The sequence below is a fragment of the Enhydra lutris genome, unplaced genomic scaffold (assembly GCF_002288905.1).
Source record: "Enhydra lutris kenyoni isolate GAN:26980312 unplaced genomic scaffold, ASM228890v2 scaffoldscaffold18, whole genome shotgun sequence".
Lineage (NCBI taxonomy): Eukaryota > Metazoa > Chordata > Mammalia > Carnivora > Mustelidae > Enhydra > Enhydra lutris.
Window position 1 is genome coordinate 34,277,257 of NW_019154102.1, and position 22,301 is coordinate 34,299,557.

At 42.3% G+C, this 22,301-nt stretch overlaps 1 protein-coding gene across 1 annotated transcript in view; it reads left to right on the forward strand.

The window, feature by feature from the left end:
- The window catches only part of LOC111147987 (pentatricopeptide repeat domain 3), a 32,720-nt gene extending 11,341 nt beyond the window's left edge, over positions 1-21,379 (forward strand). Inside the window, exons 5-24 of the mRNA XM_022504325.1 lie at positions 1,244-1,312; positions 1,711-1,815; positions 3,392-3,515; positions 5,342-5,457; positions 7,529-7,590; positions 8,781-8,868; positions 9,261-9,321; positions 9,796-9,881; positions 10,750-10,894; positions 11,783-11,833; positions 13,865-13,954; positions 14,249-14,277; positions 15,127-15,233; positions 16,413-16,491; positions 16,587-16,677; positions 17,520-17,605; positions 18,098-18,246; positions 19,500-19,541; positions 20,120-20,278; positions 20,548-21,379. Of these exons, the coding sequence (XP_022360033.1) occupies positions 1,244-1,312; positions 1,711-1,815; positions 3,392-3,515; positions 5,342-5,457; positions 7,529-7,590; positions 8,781-8,868; positions 9,261-9,321; positions 9,796-9,881; positions 10,750-10,894; positions 11,783-11,833; positions 13,865-13,954; positions 14,249-14,277; positions 15,127-15,233; positions 16,413-16,491; positions 16,587-16,677; positions 17,520-17,605; positions 18,098-18,246; positions 19,500-19,541; positions 20,120-20,278; positions 20,548-20,620 (1,812 nt within the window). The 3' untranslated portion in view covers positions 20,621-21,379. The remainder of the gene's footprint in view (positions 1-1,243; positions 1,313-1,710; positions 1,816-3,391; positions 3,516-5,341; positions 5,458-7,528; positions 7,591-8,780; positions 8,869-9,260; positions 9,322-9,795; positions 9,882-10,749; positions 10,895-11,782; positions 11,834-13,864; positions 13,955-14,248; positions 14,278-15,126; positions 15,234-16,412; positions 16,492-16,586; positions 16,678-17,519; positions 17,606-18,097; positions 18,247-19,499; positions 19,542-20,119; positions 20,279-20,547) is intronic.
- Positions 21,380-22,301: the final 922 nt, after the last annotated feature.

A 22,301-nucleotide genomic window follows, 5' to 3' on the forward strand; every position in this document is an offset into this window, starting at 1 on the left:
TTAAAGAACTAGCATGGGTTAGATCTGACGATATCTCAGTTGACTAGAAGTAGTGGGACAGGATCTACAGGTTGGACTGCAGATTGGTCAGTACCATTCACTGAGAGAAGACAGGACAGGTGGTGGCTTCGGGGAAGTTCACTTTGGGGAGCGATTTGGTCTGAGGCATCTGAGCTACAGGGCCAGAGTGGAGTTGTTCCACACAGACCGTGGTGGACTTGGAAATCTTATCTAGGGAGAGAAGTTAGGAGATAATGGGAAGAATAAGTCTAGTAAGTTAAAAGAAGCCCAGCATGTCACCAGAACTAGAGGCCCCAAACAGGCTTCTGACAGGGGTGGTGCAGAGGGTCAGAACCAGAGCGAGGCACTAGTTTGAGTGTAATCAGGGAGTGAGCAGTCCGGGGCAGCTAACGGAGAACTGCCACCTCTGGTTTACCATTAACTGACTGCCTCGTTCAGTAGAGTGACATGACCACATGAAATGAGCCTCCCATGAGTATGAAGGGATATTGGTTTTGAAAGTGGCAGCAGGAAGCTGAGACGCCCCCAAAAATCCTACTTCTCCTTAATCCTACTTAGGTATGAGTAAGACAAGGCATCAAGGGGACAGTTAGAAGAGATTCTGGATGTAGGGTGAGTTTTCCCAATGGAACAAAGGTCCCAGAAGGCACAGGAAAGGAGGCTCTAAGGGAGAAGAGAGGAATAGAGGAAGTAATTGGGGGGGCAGTTTTCAGTGAATGGTACTGAAGAGTTGTTCAGGGTTCTCCCTAAAACAGGGTAAAGCAGTATGTAGAACGTTCGACAAAAGGGCATAGGAGAAGCTGCTGCTATTAGCTCCTTCCAAGAGGGCACAACAGTATCCTTTATTTGGGGAAGGGACTCTTGGTGGGTAGTGGCTAGGTTTGAAGGTGTGCAGGACACTGGTGCCCATATTGGTTAATTCAGAGGATCTTTCATTTAAAACAGCGCTAGTTCCTGGAAGCACCCTCAGATCTGAAGAAGCAGTCATGGGGGTTTGAGTCATTGTTTGCTGTGTGTGTAATGACAAATGCGTCTTACAGAGCTAAGAGTGTTGTATAGGTGTTCGTGTTTCTCTCACTACACACACACACACACACACACACACACACATATTTCTATATGTGTTACATATCTAATTAGTACTTACTTTACAGTGTTTTTGGTCATCAAAACTTAAGGTCTTAATGAAAATCTAACTAAAGAGACTTCTGTGTCTTCACAGGACACTACGGCTGCCCCTTACGCATTTCAGGATGATCCCTACCTCATACCAACATCCTCTTTGGAATCCGTGAGTATCTTCGTGCACTTTTTCTAGCATTGTTTTATCTTGTTTGGGTACAAGCACGGATACAGAATTTAACTTACATGTAAAAACCTTTGAAAAGTTAACAGTTCAGAGTTTTGGAGATTGGCTGTGGTAAGGATTTGGGATTTAAAACTTAGGGCTCCTCACACTGGAGCAGTCCACTCGGCTTCAGTGCACTGGTTTCATATACCCCCAGCTGTATAAGATGTGACCTAAAATGTCACACTCAGTAGCAGAGGGGGACATACAACAGCATGTAATTTAACTTCTGATTGGGCTTTTGTGTATTGCTGCATTCTTGGAGGGCTGGATGGTACTTGCTGAGAGTGTCGTTTTGATCTCTTGAGTCAGTTTACATCTAAATCCTTTTCTTTATATAGCGTTCGTTTTTATTGGCAAAGAAGTCTGGGGAGAATGCAGCAAAGTACATTATTAATTCACATCCCAAATATTTTCAGAAGGACATAGCTGAACCTCATATACCGGTAAGGAGAAGTAATGGTGATTTTTCAGGTATTACTAAACTAAGTAAATGTAAATGAAACCAAGTTTTTGGGCTAATATTTCAGTAGCCACTTGAATGGCCTCAGTATTTGGGTGAAGTCTTTTGATGTATATAGTTATCTTTGCTTTCAGTGGTAGCTTCCCCCCCCCCAAACACCTGTCTGTGTTTGCTCCTCATCTTGTTTTCCCTGTTTGGCTTCTGTGACACCAGAATCTTAGGTCTTTACCTCTGTGACTGTTCTTCTCGGTTTTTTTGAGTAGCTTTTCTATCCACTACTTAAGTGTGGAGGTCTTCTTAGGTTTCTAGGCCCAGTCATTGTCTTTTTCCTGTCTGCAGTTTTCCTGCAGCAGCAGCCCTTCTATTCCGTTTGGCATTCTTGTATACCTGGCCCATATCTCTCTGCTTTGATAGTCCAGTGTCCTGGTTTATCTTCAGTGTGTGTCAGCCCTTCGGCCTTTCACTTTGAACTCCAAATTGTATTTCCAGCTGCCTCTGCGTTGTGTTGTCATGGAGTGTGAGTGTTGTGTGGCGTGTTAGCTATTGTGCTCAGTGCCAATGTTACCGTGGCCAGGGGAACAGAAGCACCTCTGCCCTCCTGGGTTTATTAGTGGAAATAAGAGCCTCAGACCCATGTCCCAGACTCCTTGCTTCCCAAAAGGCACGCATCCAGGCACAGCCTCCTGCTTCTCAGGGAGCATCTGCCAGTGACAGAGTAGGAGGTCAGTGTGATTGTGCAGGTGACGGTGCCAGAGTCCTGTGCGGAGACAGTGGCAGTGATGGTCCACTCGTGCCCCTGGATGTTTCTAACCAGTAGTTACTCTTCTGTGCTGATGAGTTGACCTCTGCTGAAGCCTTGTGTGAGTCCCTGCCTCCCTGGCAGATAGCACTGTCACACCTTGTAGATCTCTCATTTACATACACACTGCTGTTCTTTCCTTCTTTGCTGTGTTAGATGAGGAGAACCTTGAAAATAGAGAAGGACTTTTACCTGTGCCTCTAATTCCTTGCTTTGCGCGTGGCAGAAAATGGTCAGCATTCAATAAGTAATGAAATAAACTAGTGAGTGAGGTAAAATCAACATATTTTGGTGATGGTTAGTGTTTTTAGAGTATAAGAAGCATCCGGGCCGACAGGTTTCTCCTTTGCAAATCAGTTATACTCTGACACTGTGAAACAAGATTGGAAGGAAAGGAGAGAGGATCGTTTTGGCAGAGGATGAAATAAATTCAACTTGAAGTTGGGGAATTTAGTTGGAAACCGGATTTTTTAGATTGAAATAAATACTTATTTTTGGGTGCTTTTAAATTCTCCCTGAGCTAGGAGATAGCTAAATGATCTTGTTTCGAATCCCTGAGGGGTTCTTTGATTTTTTTTTTTTAATTTAATATAATTCTTTTAAGTTATAGTCCCTGCAAAGATGTATACATGGTGCCCCATGCGTGAAACATGAATTGGAACCATAAGGTTTTATTTTGGTGTGTTGGTGATAAAAGTTTAGTCCTCTTGGTTACTGCCCCTTTACCTGTTTGTGGTAATTAGCCATCTTCTTTTCCTAGTGTTTAATGCCCGAGTACTTTGAACCTCAGATTGAAGATATAAGTGAAGCAGCCTTGAGGGAAAGAATCAAGCTCAAAAAAGTGAAAGCATCTGTGGACATGTTTGATCAACTCTTGCAAGCAGGTGACTCAGTTCATTTAAAGCACCCTTAGGAACGTGGGCTCAGACGTGGGCTATGCTTACGTGATCCCGCTGGTTGTGAGCAAAAGTTAGAAGGATCTCTGCTTGATGCTGTGGTCATGCTTTTAAGAGTTAATATTTCAAGTTCTGCTTCAGCTTTTGTCTTTTTGGAAATGTAAGTGAGATGGAGTTGCAACTTAGTTTACTGTGCTGTGGGCTGTATTGTGCAGCAGGCAGAGAAATGAGAGAACCATTGTTCCTTAGCTTCCATTTTTAACCTTAGGCATATACATACTGTATTCAGATTTCTTGCACTTTTTAAGTATGTTTGGAGGCATAAACAGACAAGGAATATTTAATAAGGAAAGAGCAATAAACTGGGGTACTGATTCTAACTCTGATACCGATTAGCTCTGTGGCCTTGGAAAAATCACTTAATTTCTCAGAACTTCTGTCTCTAAAATTCCCTGACTGTCTGACTTTGATCTGGATGAACCTCTAGCGGAGTAGATCTCAACTGCATGGCCTGTAAGCTACCAAGACAACAGCACGCCTGTAATAACGTCAGAGGCAGTGGGGTTGTAAGTTAATGGACTCCAGAATGCTGTTCAGTGATTTAGGATAATAATCAAACACAGGAGGGAGAGGAACTGGACTGAATCACTCAGTACGTTCTTCTGCACAAGAGACCTTTCCAGAAAGCTGTGTTGGAGAATATTGGTGTATTGTCTGCCGGACATTGAATATACAGATGAATTGCTGAAGCACATTATAATTTGGGGAGGTTTTTGCCTCTGCTCGTTGCATATGGTAATTGGTAAGTCTGCATTCAGGTACTGAGTGCTCAGACCTGTCTTCCTCTAGGTTCGTAACACTATGTGCTGTAGGCACACGCAGACACTCCGTACATGCCTCTAAAGACGGCATGTCGGCCCCACAGCTCAGAGTAACAGAATAAGCCAGTATGCCATGGGGGTGGGGGCGGGTAGAGGAAGTTTTACTGTCAAGCCCCTCCTAAGTACCAAACACTTTGCTGGGCATTTCACATACTGAATTTAATTCTATAATGTCTCAGGAGTTGCTGTGTTTTATAATCATTTTATAAAGGAAGCTGGTTATTAAGTAAGTTTCTAGGGATACAGAGTTCTGAGATGGTAAGATCCAGTTCAGTTCCTCTCCACAGCCTCTCTTCTCTCCATTCTCCCGTGCTCTTTTATGAGCTTTTAAATGTCCCAGTTGGCATTTTTATTATCAGTATATTTTCTTTAGAAAAAATACTGTATCTTATACTTCCTGTTCCCTTTTTTTCCCTAGTGTCAAGACAGGAACATAATGTTCCTGAGTATTGCTTTTTTAAAAACTACTATAACTAGGCATTTCTGCTCACATCTCTAGGCAAGTATTCCAGTGAGGGCCTGGATCCAAGTAGAATAGTTCTGCTTGCATTTGTAGAAATGGAACTGGGCCAGGGGAACTGAGTGGCAGTAATTTGCTGAGTGTTCAGTTTGGAAATGATCATTAAAACCATGAGATCGTTTCTCTGGGGACATGAGTATGTAAACTAAGTGAGCACATGGTCAGGCGTTGTCTTGTGCTTTAGTCCCTCCTGTCAGACCCCACAGTTAGTAGGGATTGTGTCCCTGTCTGCATCCCTTCAGGTGTTGGGGTTCATGTGGACTGCATCCTCATCCATGCTGAGAATGGTGGATGACCTGAAGTATGCAGCCAAGAGAGCCACAGCCTGGAGAAAAAGCGAAGAATTTTAATGCAATGAGCTTCAGTTCTTTATTGTTTCAATGTTTCTTTCCTTTTTTTTCTCCTACCCACAGGAACCACTGTATCTTTGGAAACAAGTAATAGTCTCTTGGATTTGTTGTGCTACTATGGTGACAAGGAGCCCTCAACTGATTATCATTTTCAGCAAAGTGAAAAATCCGAAGAGTTGGTAATGGGTTTTGGCAGTGTTTTTTTTGTTTGTTTGTTTGTTTTAATTTATTTTGCCAGTAATAACCATTTCAAAATAAAGATGGTTCTTATGCCCTATGTTAGGATAATAGAGAATTGTTCTGAGATGTGATGTGGTTTAGTAGCTTTGATAAAAAGTGATGTGTAGGAAGAAAGAGCTAAACAATTATTTTAATTCTGGTTCCCTTAAAAATATGTTGATCTTACCTGAAAAGTATGTTGACGTTGCCTACCACATGCAGGCAAAGCTTTGACCAGAAATGTTTAGACAAACTCCTCTCTTGTTACTTACACTGACCATATGTAAGGGGCAGGGAAAGACTCTGTGGCCCCAGCCCCCGCCACCAAAATATGCATGCATAACGTGGGCAGAGAGGAGTGAGCTCACTGTGCTGGGGTGTAGGGCAGTATTGTGCCAAGGGCCGGCCTGTAGCTAGGGAGTGCTATCTTAATTTCTCAATCTAAGAGTTTTACTTCTAGAAAAAGATCCCAAGAACATCTTTGGGTCATGTGAATAAAGAATATATACATCATGGGGCTCCTGGGTGGCTCAGTGGGCTAAGCCGCTGCCTTCGGCTCAGGTCATGATCTCAGGGTCCTGGGCTCGAGTCCCACATCGGGCTCTCTGCTCAGCAGGGAACCTGCTTCCTCCTCTCTCTCTGTCTGCCTCTCTGTCTGTCAAATAAATAAATAAAATCTTTTTAAAAAAAAGAATATATACATCATTTTCATAATGTTCATACATGTAGATAGAAAAATGTGGAAAACTGAACGTCCAGTGACAAATGATTGGATTATGGTAATGTGATTGTCAGGACTAGTGTACGTCTGTTTGGCTGTGGAAAGATGCACCATATATTGAAAAGTGAGACAATAGGCTAGATGATAATATTTCATTTTTATAAAATATTTCTATATGCATGAGAGAAGATGAAAAGTTCTTTTCCTTCTATTTATGTCTAATTTTCCTCCACTGACTATGGATTATTTACATACAGAGTAATTAAGACGTTTAAAATGTATAGGCAGGGGCGCCTGGGTGGCTCAGTGGGTTAGGCTGCTGCCTTCGGCTTGTGTTATGATCTCAGGGTCCTGGGATCGAGCCCCGCATCGGGCTCTCTGCTCGGCGGGGAGCCTGCGTCTTCCTCTCTCTCTGCCTGCCTCTCTGCCTGCTTGTGATCTCTCTCTGTCAAATAAATAAAGTTTTTGAAAAAAAAAAAAAATGTATAGGCAAGTGTGTTATTTCTGTGGGGCTCAAGCTAGATAGAGCCAGCTCAAGCCAGGTAGTGTTTGGGTTTGCAGTTCTTTTCTCCCGTTGAGGCTGTGCAGGGTACCGGCTTCATCTGTCTCCAGGCTGTCAGTTCTCATTTCAAGTGCTAGCTTTACTTTTTGTCTCTAAGTGAGCTGATTTATGCTGAAAAAATTACCAGTTTTTTAAATGAACATTTACTGGGTTTATCCTTCACCTTCTGTTGGATCTGTATTTTATTTTATTTTATTTATTTATTTTTTTAAGATTTTTATTTATTTATTTGTCAGAGAGAGAGCGAGCACAGGCAGACAGAGTGGCAGGCAGAGGCAGAGGGAGAAGCAGGCTCCCCACAGAACAAGGAGCCCGATGTGGGACTCGATCCCAGGACGTTGGGATCATGACCTGAGCCGAAGGCAGCTGCTTAACCAACTGAGCCACCCAGGCGTCCCTGTATTTTATTTTTATAAAGTTTCCTTTGCCTTTTTTTTTTTTTTAAGATTTTATTTATTTATTTGACAAGAGATCACAAGTAGGCAGAGAGGCAGGTAGGGAGAGAGGGGGAAGCAGGCTCCCCACTGAGCAGAGAGCCCAATGCAGGGCTCAATCCCAGAACCCTGAGACCATGACCTGAGCTGAAGGCAGAGGCTTAACCCACTGAGCCACCCAGGCGCCCCTCCTTTGCCTTTCTGGTTTTAAGTATCTGAGTAGGAGAATACATTGCATTGTCATTTTTTGTTGTTTTTTTTTTTTTTTTTTTGTATTTTTTTTTTTTTTTTTTTTTTGTTTTTTTTTGGGGGAGGCGGCAGAGGAAAATAACAAGAAATCAAAGAAGGCCAATCATCAGTTTGGAGACCTATGGAGGTATGTTACACGTCAGTAGAACCTTGTAGTGTGGTTTTTTTAATGGGGCGTGGCATGTTCCCCAGCACCCCCTCAAGAAGATGCACTCCTGAAGTTTCTAAAGTAGAATTTGTTATCAACATACAGTACAAGTGTGACCTTGGCATGATATGCATTTAGAGCTCGTTCCCTAAGATCTTTACTTCCAATGAGCGATACTTAGTTCTTCGTGCGCCTGTTTGTGCGCCGCCTCCCCCCCATGCCCCATTTCATTTCATGTCACCTTACATATTGTTGGTTCCTTGGGTAGTTCCATCAGTGCTTCTACTCTGCAATATATAACTCACGTTCTGAAAGATTGGCTCATTTTGTTTGTGTAAGAATACACATGCACTGGAATATAGCTCTAAATTAAGGCAGCTGGCAAGCAAGCAGAAGTATTCAGCATTTCTAGACAAAAGGTGAATAATGTTGAACTAACATTTGAGAATTGACGTTAACCGAATAGAAATGTCTGAGAAATACTTCACGTGGACATCTGGAGAAGGAGAGCTACCATTAATATCTGAAGTCTTTAAAAGTGATAAGTTGAATAGAATCAAACATTAAATTTCCTTAGTAGATTTTAATAATTTTGTGTAGTGGTTAAGAGCATGGACCTTGGCATACCATCCTGGCCCAAATCCTGCTTCTGATTTCCAAGACTTCTTTGTAAGAGGCAGAAGAAAGATACAACTGTATAAGATGGTTACGTTAGGTGATTGAGTGTTTGATAGGGAAGAAGGAAGAAGATGCCCCAGAGTGTGACACGTACACGCTAGACTATGAGATTTTGGAAAAACTGCTTGTCCATGGGGGACTCTGGGGAGTTGTGTATGGTTGAGAGAGGGTGGGGAAACTTCACTGTGTTCCCTCTGTACACTTTGCTTTTTGTTCAGTATTGTATGTATTTTTTGTAAAAATTTTCAGTCCTGGGTCTGTCATTAACCGCAAAGCCGCGGACCACTTGAGGTGTTCAAGCCTCAGTTTTTCCAAACACTTTTCAGAATGCTAACCATCTCTCTCTCCCTCTCTCTCTCTCTCTCTGGATGCTAGGAATTGTGTGTATGAAGTGCTTAGCAAAGTGCTTGGAACATTTTGAACTCTCAGTAGGTTGTGGTAGCTATTGGTTTTTCCTATTTCCCCTGGTTCATTTACTCTTCTGTGTCTAGGCCAAAAAACAATGCTGAGAGAATCTTTGCTCTCATGCCAGAGAAAAACTCACACTCCTACTGCACAATGATCCGAGGAATGGTGAAGGTAACATTTATTTTTATACTTCTGTCTTTAATGTCCACTAATTCCGGGTTTTTCACCCTCAGAATTGTTGACAGTTGGGCTGGATAATGCGTTGCGGTGGGGGCTCTCCACTGCTCTGTGGAGTGTTCAGAAGCTCCCTGTTCTCTACCCACTGCATGTCAGTGCTGTGTCCTCCCTGCCCTCAGTTGTGACAACTAGAAATATCTCCAGGAATTACTGCATGTCACCTGGGAGGCAAAATTTCCACAGCAATGGAGTATGAACTTCTTGAGAACCAGGACCTTGTCTGCTTCTTTTACTGTTGTATTCCCAAACTCTAAAACAGTTGCTGTGCAAATATTTCTTAAGTCAACATGTTTGATGATGTTTAACATTTATGCTCTGTCTCCCAGCACCGAGCTCTTGTGCAGGCATTAAACTTGTACACTGAATTACTAAACAACAGACTCCACGGTAAGTGTGTTTGTGGAGAATTTCCTTTTCTTCCCTTAAGAATCTGTAACATCTGGAATGCCTGAGTGGCTTAGCCGGTTAAGCATCTGCCTTACGCTAAGGTCGTGATCATCGGGTCTTGGGATCGAGCCACATCGGGCTCCTTGCTCAGTGGGGAGCCTGCTTCTCCCACTGCCTGCCGTTCCCCCCTGCTTGTGTGCGCATGCTTTCTCTGACAAATCTTGGAAAAAAAAAAAAAATCTGTAACATTTTCGAATCTGCAGAATATTTGGATCTTGCCTCAATTATGAGCTCAGTTTTCATCTTCTCATGTGGTATTGGTGGTAGAAGCAGGAGGAGAGATCCAGAACAGGGAGTGATTGTCTGGTGTCGTGGGCACATGGGAATGAGCTAGGAGCCACATGTGCATTACTGCTTTGCCTTCAGCTGAGGCATTTAGGGGTTAAACTTCAACCTAGACTTTTGTTTTTACAGCTGATGTGTACACCTTCAATGCATTGATTGAAGCAACAGCATTGAGTGCGCATGAGAAACCGGAGGACAAATGGAATAATATACTGGTAAGGAGGAACCCTCGTTTTGTCTTCTGATGGGCCTAAAATACCTTTTCCTAGAAATAAAGGGGGTGGAGACAGCATTTACTGTGCATTTTCATGGCAGATACTATCACGCTGGGTGTGCAGTGGTTGCATGTTTATACCCTCCCAGCAACTGTAGTTTAAATGGCTGTGTCTGACATGTGCGTAGAAAAAGTTACCTGACCCATTGTCCATGGTTAGAATTCAGAAAGACCACAGTTGCTTCATTTCTCACAGTTTTTTCATTACAAAAATAATGTGTATTTACGGGAACATTTTTATCAGGTCAGTTGGAAAATTATACTCACTGGATTGAAATAACTTCGGATTAGAAATGTGTTTTGTTTCTACACCATACATTGTCTTTATACCATACTGCTCACTTTAAAGGAAAACAGTCCATTCTAGTCTGTTCTTTTGCTTTACTAGGCAGAGTGAAGACAGTTGTACAACTTGATCAAGTGAGGTGGGGTGACTTCTCTAAAAGGCAAAGTCACTGGTCCTGCTAATAGATAAATTTTGGATAGGGATGTATTTATTAACTTTAGACTTAGAGAACCAAAATCTTTTTTATTACTTTACTTGCTTATATTTAAAGGTCTTATTTGACAGAGAGAGTCACAGCGAGAGAGAGAACACAAGCGGGTGGGAGAGGGAGAAACAGGGAGCCCAGTGCAGGGCTCGATCCTAGGACCCTGGGATCATGACCTGAGCCGAAGGCAGACCCTTAACAACTGAGCCATCCAGGTGCCCCCCTTCCCCCAAATTCTTTTTTAGTGTGTGATATTAGTTAATTGGACAAATTACCTATCCAGGCATAAACAAGACTTACTGCTTTTGACTCAACTAGGAGCTGCTAAAACAAATGACTGCTCAGAAGGTGAAACCAAACCTACAGACATTTAATACCATTCTGAAATGCCTCCGAAGATTTCATGCATTTGGAAAAGTGCCAGCCCTGCAGACCTTTCGTGAAATGAAAGCCATCGGAATAGGTGAGTATGTGTCCTGTCCCTCCCTGGAGGCTGAGCCAGTGCTGGCCAGAGTTCTCAGATCCAGATAAGTGAAAAAGAGATGGTAAACTCGTCTTGCTTTTGTACAGAACATATTGAGAATTTTGAGTCCACCATTTGGCACAGTTAATTATAAGTACTGAGTAATGGTGGGAACTCCTTTATCTTCATGCGCTTTATGGCAATTACAATGTTTTTTTTAATACTTCAGTTAGTTTTCTGTGGACTTTTAGGGAGAACTGTTCACTTAAAAATTAGTTTTAGGGGCGCCTGGGTGGCTCAGTGGGTTAAAGCCTCTGCCTTCGGCTCAAGTCATGATCCCAGGGTCCTGGGATCGAGCCCCGCATGGGGCTCTCTGCTCAGCAGGGAGCCTGTTTCCCTTCCTCTCTGCCTGCCTCTCTGCCTACTTGTGATCTCTCTGTCAAATAAATAAATAAAATCTTTAAAAAAAAAAAAAAAAGAATTAGTTTTAAATCCCATGACATTTGCTGGTATAATTAGGTGTTTGGACCTAAATGTGCCACTGTGTTGTATAGTTTGCAGTAATTATTAAAGATTGTTTGGGAACATGTTCACTTCAATATGCGTTAGTATTCTAGAATGGAGAATTACAGCACAAGTGCATTAGCTGTAACATTTAGTAATGACATGTCAAGGCTTTCTAAAAGTGATTGTTTTTGATCTCTTTCCACTTAACATTAATTCAAATGAGCTAGGAAAGGTCTTTGTTCAGAGGAATAGGAATGTATCATCTTTTACTTAAATACCAAGGTTGGTGTGTTTTTAGTTCATTGTGCCTCAGTAAACACTATTTTTGGACAGCTGTGTTTGACTGACTTCTTTTTTTTTTCTGTCAACCTGGTAATTTAGAACCCTCGCCTGCAACATACCATTATCTTATTCAGCTGTTTTATCACCACGGTATGTATGTTGTTATATATTAATTCATGTAGAAAGCTGACCCATTCTCTTATGTTTATGTGATTGTTATAGTCTTCTTTCCCTGTGCAGGATTTAAGAATAGAGAACACAAATTAACATTATCCTATAGCCTGAGCAGAAAATTACTCCAGGTGGAGAGGACAGGGCCATTAAATGTACTAACAGTGTTGGTGTACAATTACCAATGGTCAAAAGGTGGGACACCTGGGTGGCTCAGTCGGTTAAGCGTCTTCCTTCAGCTCAGGATGATCCCAGGGTCATAGGATTGAGCCCCACATCGGACTCCCTGCTCAGCAGGGAGTCTGCTTCTCTCTCTGCCTCTGCCCCTCCCCACCATTCTTACAAGCTCTCTCTCTGTCAAATAAATAAATGAAATCTTTTAAAAACAAAGAAATGGTCAGAAGGTACATTAGTCTGGAGTTCTTTTGACTCTCCAGAGCTGTGCTTTCCAGTAAAATAGCCATTAGGCGCACATGCCTATTTAATTAAAATTAAACGACATTTAAAATTTCTTCATTGCTTTAGTGCTGCGTAGCCACATGTGGCTCCTAGCTACTGTATTCAGTGATGCAGGAATAGAACATTTCTATTTGTACAGGAAGTTGTTGGATAATACTGCTCCACAGTAACCTTGACCTTATTCTGAAGTCTTGTAGGAGAACCTTTTGGCTCCGTTTGTCACCTGCTTTAGGCCCCCAGTTCCTGTAGAAGCTGTGCTCTGTTGAATGGACTTCGGAGCAAGGCACATCTGAGTTCAAATTTCACCTGTGATTTATCAGCTTTGCCAAAAGGGACTGGATACCTTACCTGAGTAAATACCGCAGGGCTGTGATGATGAAATGAACTCTTGGCTCGTGCTTGAAAGGCATGCAGTAAGCACTCCTAGTCTGTCAGTTCTTAGCCATTTGCCCCAGTGTGAGAAAGAACCCCTTCAGAAATGACTGTTCCAGTCCTTCAGACTTTACACATATAAAAGAAAAGAAATTGATTGTCTCTGTTTTGGTGGGCTAATTTTACAAAATCCACATCCTCACCTATGGAAGATTCTTTTAGGGTGGTGGTGGGGGGAAGAGGTAACAGATTTTATCTTGGAAACAGATGAACAGTGTCCACAATAATTATATCTTCTAAAATTTTACTCAACCTTGATGACGTTACAGTGAATCTAGTGTTTCTGACCCTAAAGCCTGTTGCCTTTCTCTTCTACCATTACATACCACTTTGGTTCACTTGTGAAACAAAGTCTGTGGTTTTGCTTCCTAAGTAACACTCTCAGGAACATGGGGGCAGGCTCAGAGTGGGAGTCTCCGTTTGCCTTACATTTGTGGAAACTGGTTCCCTGCAGTAATGACTTTTAGGTATTTACTCAAAGGAGAAAGCCTAAAGAAAGAAAGGATACATATAAAGCGAATTGTTATGTAACTAATAAAATGATTAGAAATGCCAGCAGATGGAAACGTGCTTGAGGAAATTGTAGAAATACATCTGTACTGTCACTAAAACTGCATTACCACGTGTGTGCTGATAAGGTAGGGAACAGATTGTGTGAATAAGGTGATGTGTTGGAAAATTGTGTAGGTGCATCTTATACCTATTAGTACTCAGTTCGCATGATTTTAAGAGGATTGCCTCATTCCATTAATTCTACAGTTCTCTTTTTCTTGTCCTTTTCATCCTGATCATACATAACACAAATGATTACTGCCAAAATAAATACTTGTTTTTCTGAGTATGCAGATTTGGTGAGGTTGTTTGTATCTCGCGCTTCAGTGAAAGATAAGCTTCAGACAGACTAAGGAGGAAGGGAAAGTGTGCTGGGAGCACATAGACCAAGAGCTGGAACTGCCCCAGATCGTATGGAGAGTTGCCCTCTGTGGTGTGTGCACCTGCTCCTTCAGCAGGCACGCGCTCTGCAGGCTGTGTGCCGGGCAGTACGCTGTGGGGGGTGGGTACAAAGGGATGTAACGGGGGGGACTCCTTATAAAGCCTAATTGCTTTTTTGTTCTGCAGAAAACCGTTCAAAAGGATCATCCCTCATAATCTATGATATTATGAACGAATTAACAGGACGGAAATTTTCCCCAAGGGACCCAGATGACGGTAGGCACAGAAATTGCTTGTGTGAGACAAAGAGCCTGCTCTCTTGATTGCCAGTTATTAGAGGCCTTATGATAGGACATGGTTTGATTTAGCTTAGTCGTCTTACGGGTGATTATTCTGAAGAGGCCAAAATATGTGTGGCCCATTGCTGTGTGCTTCCTCTACTAGAGTTTTTATTCCTTTAGGTTTAACTTACACGTTAACAGTTTTATTGCTAGGATATTTATTAATGCTGCTCACTTGAAAATGTATTTTATCCATGGTAACCAAGACTTTGTGAACTTTGATTTTCAGATATGTTTTTTCAGTCAGCCATGAGAGTTGTGAGTACTGATTCTTGTTTAACTTTTTTCTTGTTCCTTTTAGTCACTTAAATTTATCTTTAACTGGGTGAGTGGGCTCCCCTCGTTTTTTTCACTTTCTCTTTTGTTTATGTCTTTGGTCCAAATTTTCTTTTTTTCCTCTTAAATTTCATACTAATTCACATAGCATCCCTACCCTTTGTTTATTGTATATGTTGTCTTTCTTCACACCTTTGCTCAGATAAGGTTTCAGAGTATTTCATATTTACCTATTGGTGATTTTTTAAATTGATAATGGTTCTTTGGGATTTAGGTTTTTCATTTTATGTTAATTAGAAAAAGTTTTAGGCGGTTTCAGGATGGATTAGCATATCCTATTCCCTAAGGATAATTACTTTCCAAAAGGTTAGTGTGTACCCTTGCAGGTTTTCTCCTCCAGGTATTCAGACACACACAGCCAGGCCCGTTTCAACTGTATTTTGTTTGTTGACAATTGCATAGTATTTCATAGGAGGGAGGGACTGCAATTTACTGGAGTCTTCTACTGTTCTTGTATTTTGGAGTTACTGCGTGGGGTTTTTTTTGCAAATATAGTGAGGCTGAAATGAGCACTCCATCTCTCTTTTATGCACATAACCAGGTGTTTTCATAGGATTGATTTCTAAAGCTACAATCACTAGATTAAAATTGTTTTAGATTTCACAGAACTTGGGGTTTGCCTCCCCCCCACCCCAATCTTGTAACTCATTTGCTGTCAACTAGTAATACATTGAATCAGTGTGAATATTTCCACAAGTGACTCTTTTTAATGTAATGAGCCACTGTTTGGCTGGTAAATCTGAGTGATGCTTACTGCTTGCAAATTTTCAGTGCTCATTTCTCAGAGATCTCGAACTTGCTTATCAAGTACATGGCCTTTTAAACACTGGAGACAACTGGAAATTCATTGGACCAGATCATCGGCGTAATTTCTATTAGTAAGTGTGTTGGAAATGTATCCTTTTGCATTATTGGAGCCTCTTTAAGCAACCATTAGTTCTGCAAATGGGAGACTGTTGGTAGGCTTCCTATGTCATCCCTGGAGGCAGCAGGCCCCCGACTTAAAGTACATATACTTACAGTACATGTTAATTGAGCACTTGGATGTTCAAGCAGTGGTAAAACTGATTTGCCTGACTGAGATGTCTGGTATAGTTATATCTTTTAGATTGTTTTTCTCTGTAACAGTTTAAATCTATGTATCTTTTCCTAGGTCCTATTTTATATTTTTGAATATATAGTAGGGTGGGTCCTAACAATTTCAGCCTTTTTTTTTTTTTTTAAAGATTTTATTTATTTATTTGACAGAGAGAGATCACAAGTAGACAGAGAGGCAGGGAGAGAGAGAGAGAGAGAGAGAAGGAAGCAGGCTCCCTGCCGAGCAGAGAGCCCGATGCGGGACTCGATCCCAGGACCCTGAGATCATGACCCGAGCCGAAGGCAGCGGCCTAACACACTGAGCCACCCAGGCGCCCCAATTTCAGCCTTTTTATTTTTCTTTTTTTTTAATTTTATTTAAAGATGTTATTTATTAGAGAAGGGGCAGGGGAAGAGGGAAAAGCAGACTCCTGGCTGAGCAGGGAGCCTGATGCAGGGCTCAATCCGAGGACCCTAAGATCATGACCCAAGCTGAAGGATGACGCTTAACCCACTGAGCCACCCAGGCACCCCAGCCTCTTGTTTTTAAAAAGGAAGGTACAGAGATAAAGCCCAAAGAGGCTCCTTAAATTAGTTTGACTTCAGGTAGATAAAAACAAACAAGCACTTAAGGAGGCATTCTGTTAATAGGCATGTAATGATTGTCTTCTGTGTGTCTATATCCTTGCTTCACATTGCGTGCTTTTAAAATGAATGGATATTCACGGTCTGCTCACAGTGAGCTGAGAACATGTTGAGGCAGTCATGAACGGCCAGCTGTGGGTAAGAAGATGTTAATTAGGAAGTCCAGACAGCATGGTTAGCACCTTCTGGGTCAAGCATTGGCCTATGCAATTTGACACTGTTTGTAACTTCTAAGTTGATTTTAAATTCTGTGTAACATCATATAGCTGTGCTGTAATTTAATTATTCTGTTGTTAGGGATCTGAGACTAAACCTATCTTTTCTCTCCATTACAGTTCCAAGTTTTTCAGTTTGCTTTGTCTAATGGAACAAATTGATGTCACCTTGAAGTGGTACAAGGACCTGATACCTTCAGTAAGATGATCATAACCTGTCATTGTAGATGAGCTGGTGGGTATCTTTGCTGCTGACTAATACCTTAAACGTATATCCCTATTTCTCTTAATCAGGTGTTCTTTCCCCGTTCCCAAACTCTGATAGATCTTCTCCAAGCATTGGATGTGGCCAACCGGCTAGAAGTGATTCCTCAAATTTGGAAAGGTTGGTTTCAGCTTGTGTGTTCAGCACCATCTTACTTCATCACTTCATTGTCCTACATTTTGATTAACAAACGTGCCAACATTGTTAGGGATGGAAATTTCCATTTTTCACTAAATTGAATATATTATAGTCTGCTTCATGGGTGCTGGCTCACTTTGCATGTGGGGTTGCATGGGTAAAGATGCATTGAAAGTGACCTAAATAAGTTTTTGTGTGACACGACAAAGGGAAGATCAGTGCTCATTACGTGACACACCCTAAATCAGAATTCAGATCTCCACCCGCAGAGTCTTTGCGATTCCTCTGTATCATGCTGCATTCTTGTAACTCAGTTGTTAACCTGTCAGTGATACTTAATACTTCTAAGAAATGGGCATGATTGTGGGTTTCTGTGTATAAACTGGCTGCAGAAGATGCTGCGTGTCTTCTACAAGGTGATTGCTATCGCAGCCTGAGTTTCTGTCGGCTGTACGTTTCCATGTCTGAACACTGAGACTCTAGCCCTGACCTGTTTCACAAGATTGCTCTAATGATTGTTACATTAAAGATCGTTGACAATCACCAAGTGCTGTAAAACCATGTCTTGCCACATGGAGCTGGTAGCTGCTCCAGAGTAGCACACCTGCTGTGTCTCGCCCTTGACTGGGAGCAGGTCACTGCCTTCCATTGCTCCTTCATCCATTCTTAGCGTGAATTATCCTGCTGATTGCCTGGAGTCCTAGAATAAATAGTGTCAGCACCTGACTTTGACCAGCCCAGAAACTGTGACGGTGGACAAAGGTCAGCTGAAGAATTTTGGTTTTACATGACTGTAATCATCCCTGTGTTTTTTCTGTTTCAAGATAGTAAAGAATATGGTCACACTTTTCGCAATGACCTGAAAGAAGAGATTCTGATGCTTATGGCAAGGGATCAGCACCCACCAGAGGTAGGTAGGGTTGTATCCAGAGTCAGGTTATGTTACAGTGATTAGAAGGGTACTAGCCAGTATGTTCTCTAATACTGTGGACTTTGTAACGGTAATTTCCTTGGTTTCATTTAGGGAAACATTACAGAGAATTTTGCCATCTAAACCCAGATTTAAATTCTGTGTCTGAACACCCAGCCATTAGCAGAATCCTATTTTTGAAGTCCAAAACAAGTTGCTTTCTGTCTTGACAGTAGTAGCTTTTTGAAAAAAATTCCCATCTAAAGAGAAAACCCATAACGTATTTGAAGGATGTGGCCAACTTGCAAATTATCTACCCCAGAGCAGAGCGGGGTGCTTTTTTTTTTTTTTTTTTAAATCTTTCGTGTACTATACCTGTGATGGGTTCAGATGGTAAAATGCATAGCTCAAAAATGTCACATCTGTGGAATCTCCTCAACTTAAACTCTCCTCAGACCAGCTAGGCAGTTCTGCTGACTCTGAGCCTCTCAGCTTCAGGTGGCGTTTGCTGACTGTGCTGCAGATATCAAATCCACTTACGAGAGCCAGGATGGCAGACAGACTGCTCCTGAGTGGCCAGCCAACTCTCTGAACTATATCGCTGTCCTCTTTTTAAGGGCTGGGAGAACCCAGGAAGCCTGGTGAGTGCAAAACCTCAAGTTTATAGTAGCAGTATTTGTATCTGGATCTCAGAGAACATCTTCCCTGGTCACTGTATGACGTGTAATCAGAAAAATGAGTTTTTTCTGGGATTGCAAATACTGACTGAAAAGGAAACTTTTGGAAGACCAGCAGAGTATATAAACATTGTATTTAAGAGAGGACACACTTTGATGGGCTAATTCTCTATTGCTCTCTTGTTTTCTGTATCCATGGGCAAGTAGTCTCTTGTCTGTCCACTTAATAGAATAATGAGAGAATCTTACTTTTGAAAATGTCTTGGGCATTTGGCTTATCCACGTATTACACTTAATGCTTAAAATGCAGCCTGTACACTTGGGACTTCTAGAAACTGACATTTACAAACTTGACTAGAACCATCTTTGGTTTGTGTCACTGTGTGCCTACCAGTTAGGTGTTTTCATCAGCACTTCCCTCACATACTAAGTCTTAGTGTTTGTGAATGGACACTTCACATGCATTCCTTTTTCCAAAAGCAGAGAAGTCAAGAAAAGAATACTTTGTAGGAGTAGTCCTCATTAGGTGATTTTGTTCAGTAAGTGGGGTACTTGTTTATGGACTTCTCAACATAAGAAAGTGACTTGAACAGAGTTTTCAGCCCAAAATGTCAAAAGGCTGGTAAATGAAGGCTTTGCTGCCTCACCTGGTCTTAGGAGTATGAAATCACACACACGACCTGCTACACTGCTAGTGACCAACCTTTGATGCTCGAATTTGTGAACGGGTTGACACACACGTGTTAGGAGTCAGGCTGTGATGATTGGCGCAGGGGTACGGACCTCAGCTGAATCATGGGAGCTGAATGTACGTGTTTCGCCTTTGTCTTGCATGTGGCAGGACGCCGGTGAGCACTTACATGAGACTGATGCCTCAATCTGAGCCTGCTCTAAACCGCGTATCTCTAGGACACTGCTCTCGTTCTGGGATAGTAAGAGGATAGAGATCACACTCTGTTGCATCCCTCTCTAAAAGAGGATGTAACCCCCAGTAAATCTCAACACTGGCAACGCATCACACTTGCCTGGGAAATGCACCTATGTGAAGTCTGGGAGGAGGGAGTTGAAGCACCCAAGGTGATTTGGATGTAAACAGGGTTGGGAGCCAGTCAGCTCACAGCTGCTGTCTTCAGGAACTTACAGCAGGAGAGCAGCTATGATCATCTGCTTACCTTCTGTGCTGTTAGTAATCTTTCTCGTTATCTCGTGTTGAACAGGAAAATGTTGGGGCTTTTCAAGAAGCATAATAAGATCCCTGGGTAAGTTGAAGTTAACAGGCTTCCCTGGCTACATGTTGGAATTAGTTGATGGTCTTAGCTGTTACCTTGGGTTGATTGGAATTTCTTTACATATCTCATTCAGTAATTGAGCATCCTTCTGCTGAAGCAAATGGACAGTTCTTCTACAGCAGTGTTTTTAATCTGTGCTTGTTGATTGCAACACACTGGCAATACACTGAACAGATCCTTCATGAAGGCATACTGAACCAATGTTCATTCTCTCTTTGACCCTTTAGTCTTCATGGCAGCACCTGGGTGGCTCAGGTTAAGTGTCTGCGTTTGGTTCAGGTCATGGTTTAGGGTGAAGCTCTGTGTATGGCTTCTCCTCAGTGGGAAGTTTGCTTCTTTCTCTGCCCCTCCCCCCACTCATGCTGCCTCTCTCTCAGATGAATAAATTTTTTAAAATCTTTAAGAAAAAAAAAATTTACCTCCAAAGCTACTGTTGAAGATTTCATGACTTAACTTTATAGGATGTTAGATTTTACTTTGCATATAAATCTTTGAGGGGGTCCAGGGGTTTAGGTGGGGAATGTTGACATTTTGCCTTTCTTTTGCAGAAATAAGTTGCTGAATGAGTTTATGGACATTGCAAAAGCATCCAGCAGCCCTGCCCAGGCCATTGAGATAGTGAAGCTGGCGGGTGCCTTCAGTTTGCCTATTTGTGAAGACCTTGCCCAGAGAGTGATGGCTGACTTTGCGATCAGTCAGGAACAAAAGTGAGCCCTGCATGGGTAACATAAAAGAAAGTCATAGAAGTAGAGCAGGCCATTTGCCCATCTACCCAGTGTTTATAGTCTTCTGCCTCCTTAACTTTTTTCTTTGCAAAAAGGACATGTTAGCTATTTATTTCATTTGTCATACACGTCAGAAGCCTGTAGTTTGGCTCTTGGAACCTTTTCCCTTTTCATCATAGTTCAGTGCAGCTGCAGCGTCCCTCCCCCACGCCTAAAATGCAGTGTAACCCTCTAGTTTATTTTCCTTACAGGGAAGCCCTGGGAAACCTAACCTCACTGACCAGTGATAGCGACAGTGACAGCGACACCAGTGAAGGCAAATAAGAGTGGGCAAATCAGGAAAAGCCGTGGCCTGGAATAGCTGTTAAAATGACACTTGAGAACTGCCATCTCCGTCTAACCATATTGTGAAGAAAACAAGAGAATTCAGCCTTGAACTTTGAAGAACAATAGATACAACGTGGACTAAATTCCTAATTTGATACTTCCTAAGCCACCCTTTCAGGGTTGACCATTTAAACAGAAGCAGCACTACCATTTTCCTTTCTTTGGACATGCAGTGTGAGGACACGGCTCCTAGCTTCAGCATAAGCTCTGCGGACCTACAATGTTTGTTCGGCCGACTTCACATGCTGTCCAGTGTGGTCTGCCCTCCCTTCTCATGGACTTGGCCTTTGTTGGCTGATGCTATGATGGTGGTACCTCCTCAGTCTTTGAGAAGGTGGCTAAAGGAGATTTGCAATACAAATCTCTACTGATACTAGATTAGTAACCTAATTTCAGGGGTATTGTAGAGGTGAGAAATTTGCCATTGTTTAATCATTTCTAAGTTGCGTAGGGTTTAGGCTGCACATATGGGAAAATGGAGGCTGTAATTAAACCCTAGTTAATGTGCATTTGTATGCACTCCCATTACTTTTACACAGCCAAGTTCCAGGGCTGGGGGGGAGGGGAGGTGCTCCATCTCCTTTGCTTCCCTCCTTGCGTGCCAGGACCTTTAGTTGTACTCTACTCAAAGTGCTCAAGAGTGAGGGCTGCTGGGCACCTGGGTAGCTCAGTAGGTTAAGCATCTGCCTTTAGCTTCTGCCTTCAGCTCTGGTCATGATCCTTGGGTCCTGGTATTGAGCCCTGCCTTGGGCTCCCTGCCCAGTGGGAACCCTGCTCCTCCTCCTGCCTGCCACTCTCCTACCTGTGCGCTCCTTTGCTCTGTCACATAAATAAAAAAATTAAAATATAAAAAAATAAAGTGAGGGCTGTTAATCAGGAACTTCTACTTCTGGCATTTCTCTTGCCACTCTGAAATCCTGTTGGAAGCTAACAGGAACCTGCATGGTTCATAAGAGCATTACCCTTCATAGGGTTTCCACAGGCTGCTTTTGCTCATGCGTAGTCCAGATGTACTGAGTTCCCACAGAGGAAGACCTTCATCTTTACCTTGCCAGGGCTACCACTGATGGCCGACTATATCGTACCATTGTTTGTTACATGGGTCTGTTCCAGCTCTGCTTTCTATCCTCTCTAGGCCTGGACCCAGCCTTATATCCTCAAAAACCTAAGTAGTAGTTCATGTTTTCTCCTAGGTGGCTGGTTTAAGACCTCTAATCGAAGGACAAAGGGGGCAGAGAAATGACAGTAATGAGCTACTTAAGCATTTACCTGTCTTACTCTGACATAACTGAAGCAAATGAACAAAAGGACAGTTAAGTCTGATTAGCCTTTGATCTTGGTTTACAACTTCCAGGGAAAACCTGGCTTCCTGTTAAATTTCTGTTCACTCTGGTCCTTCCCATCTCATCTACAGATGCCTGGCTCTCTTCTTGGCCAAATACTATACTCATTGCAGTTCTTATACATGTGGTACATTTCTTCTTGCCAGGCCCCAACTGAACCCTCACCTTAGTGCTTGGCAGCTACAGAGCTGATGGGACAAAGTCCCATCTTGGCTGATGTCATGAAAATTTATAATGGATTTCAATGTAGTTCAGTTGTTTTAACTGCTGTAGTT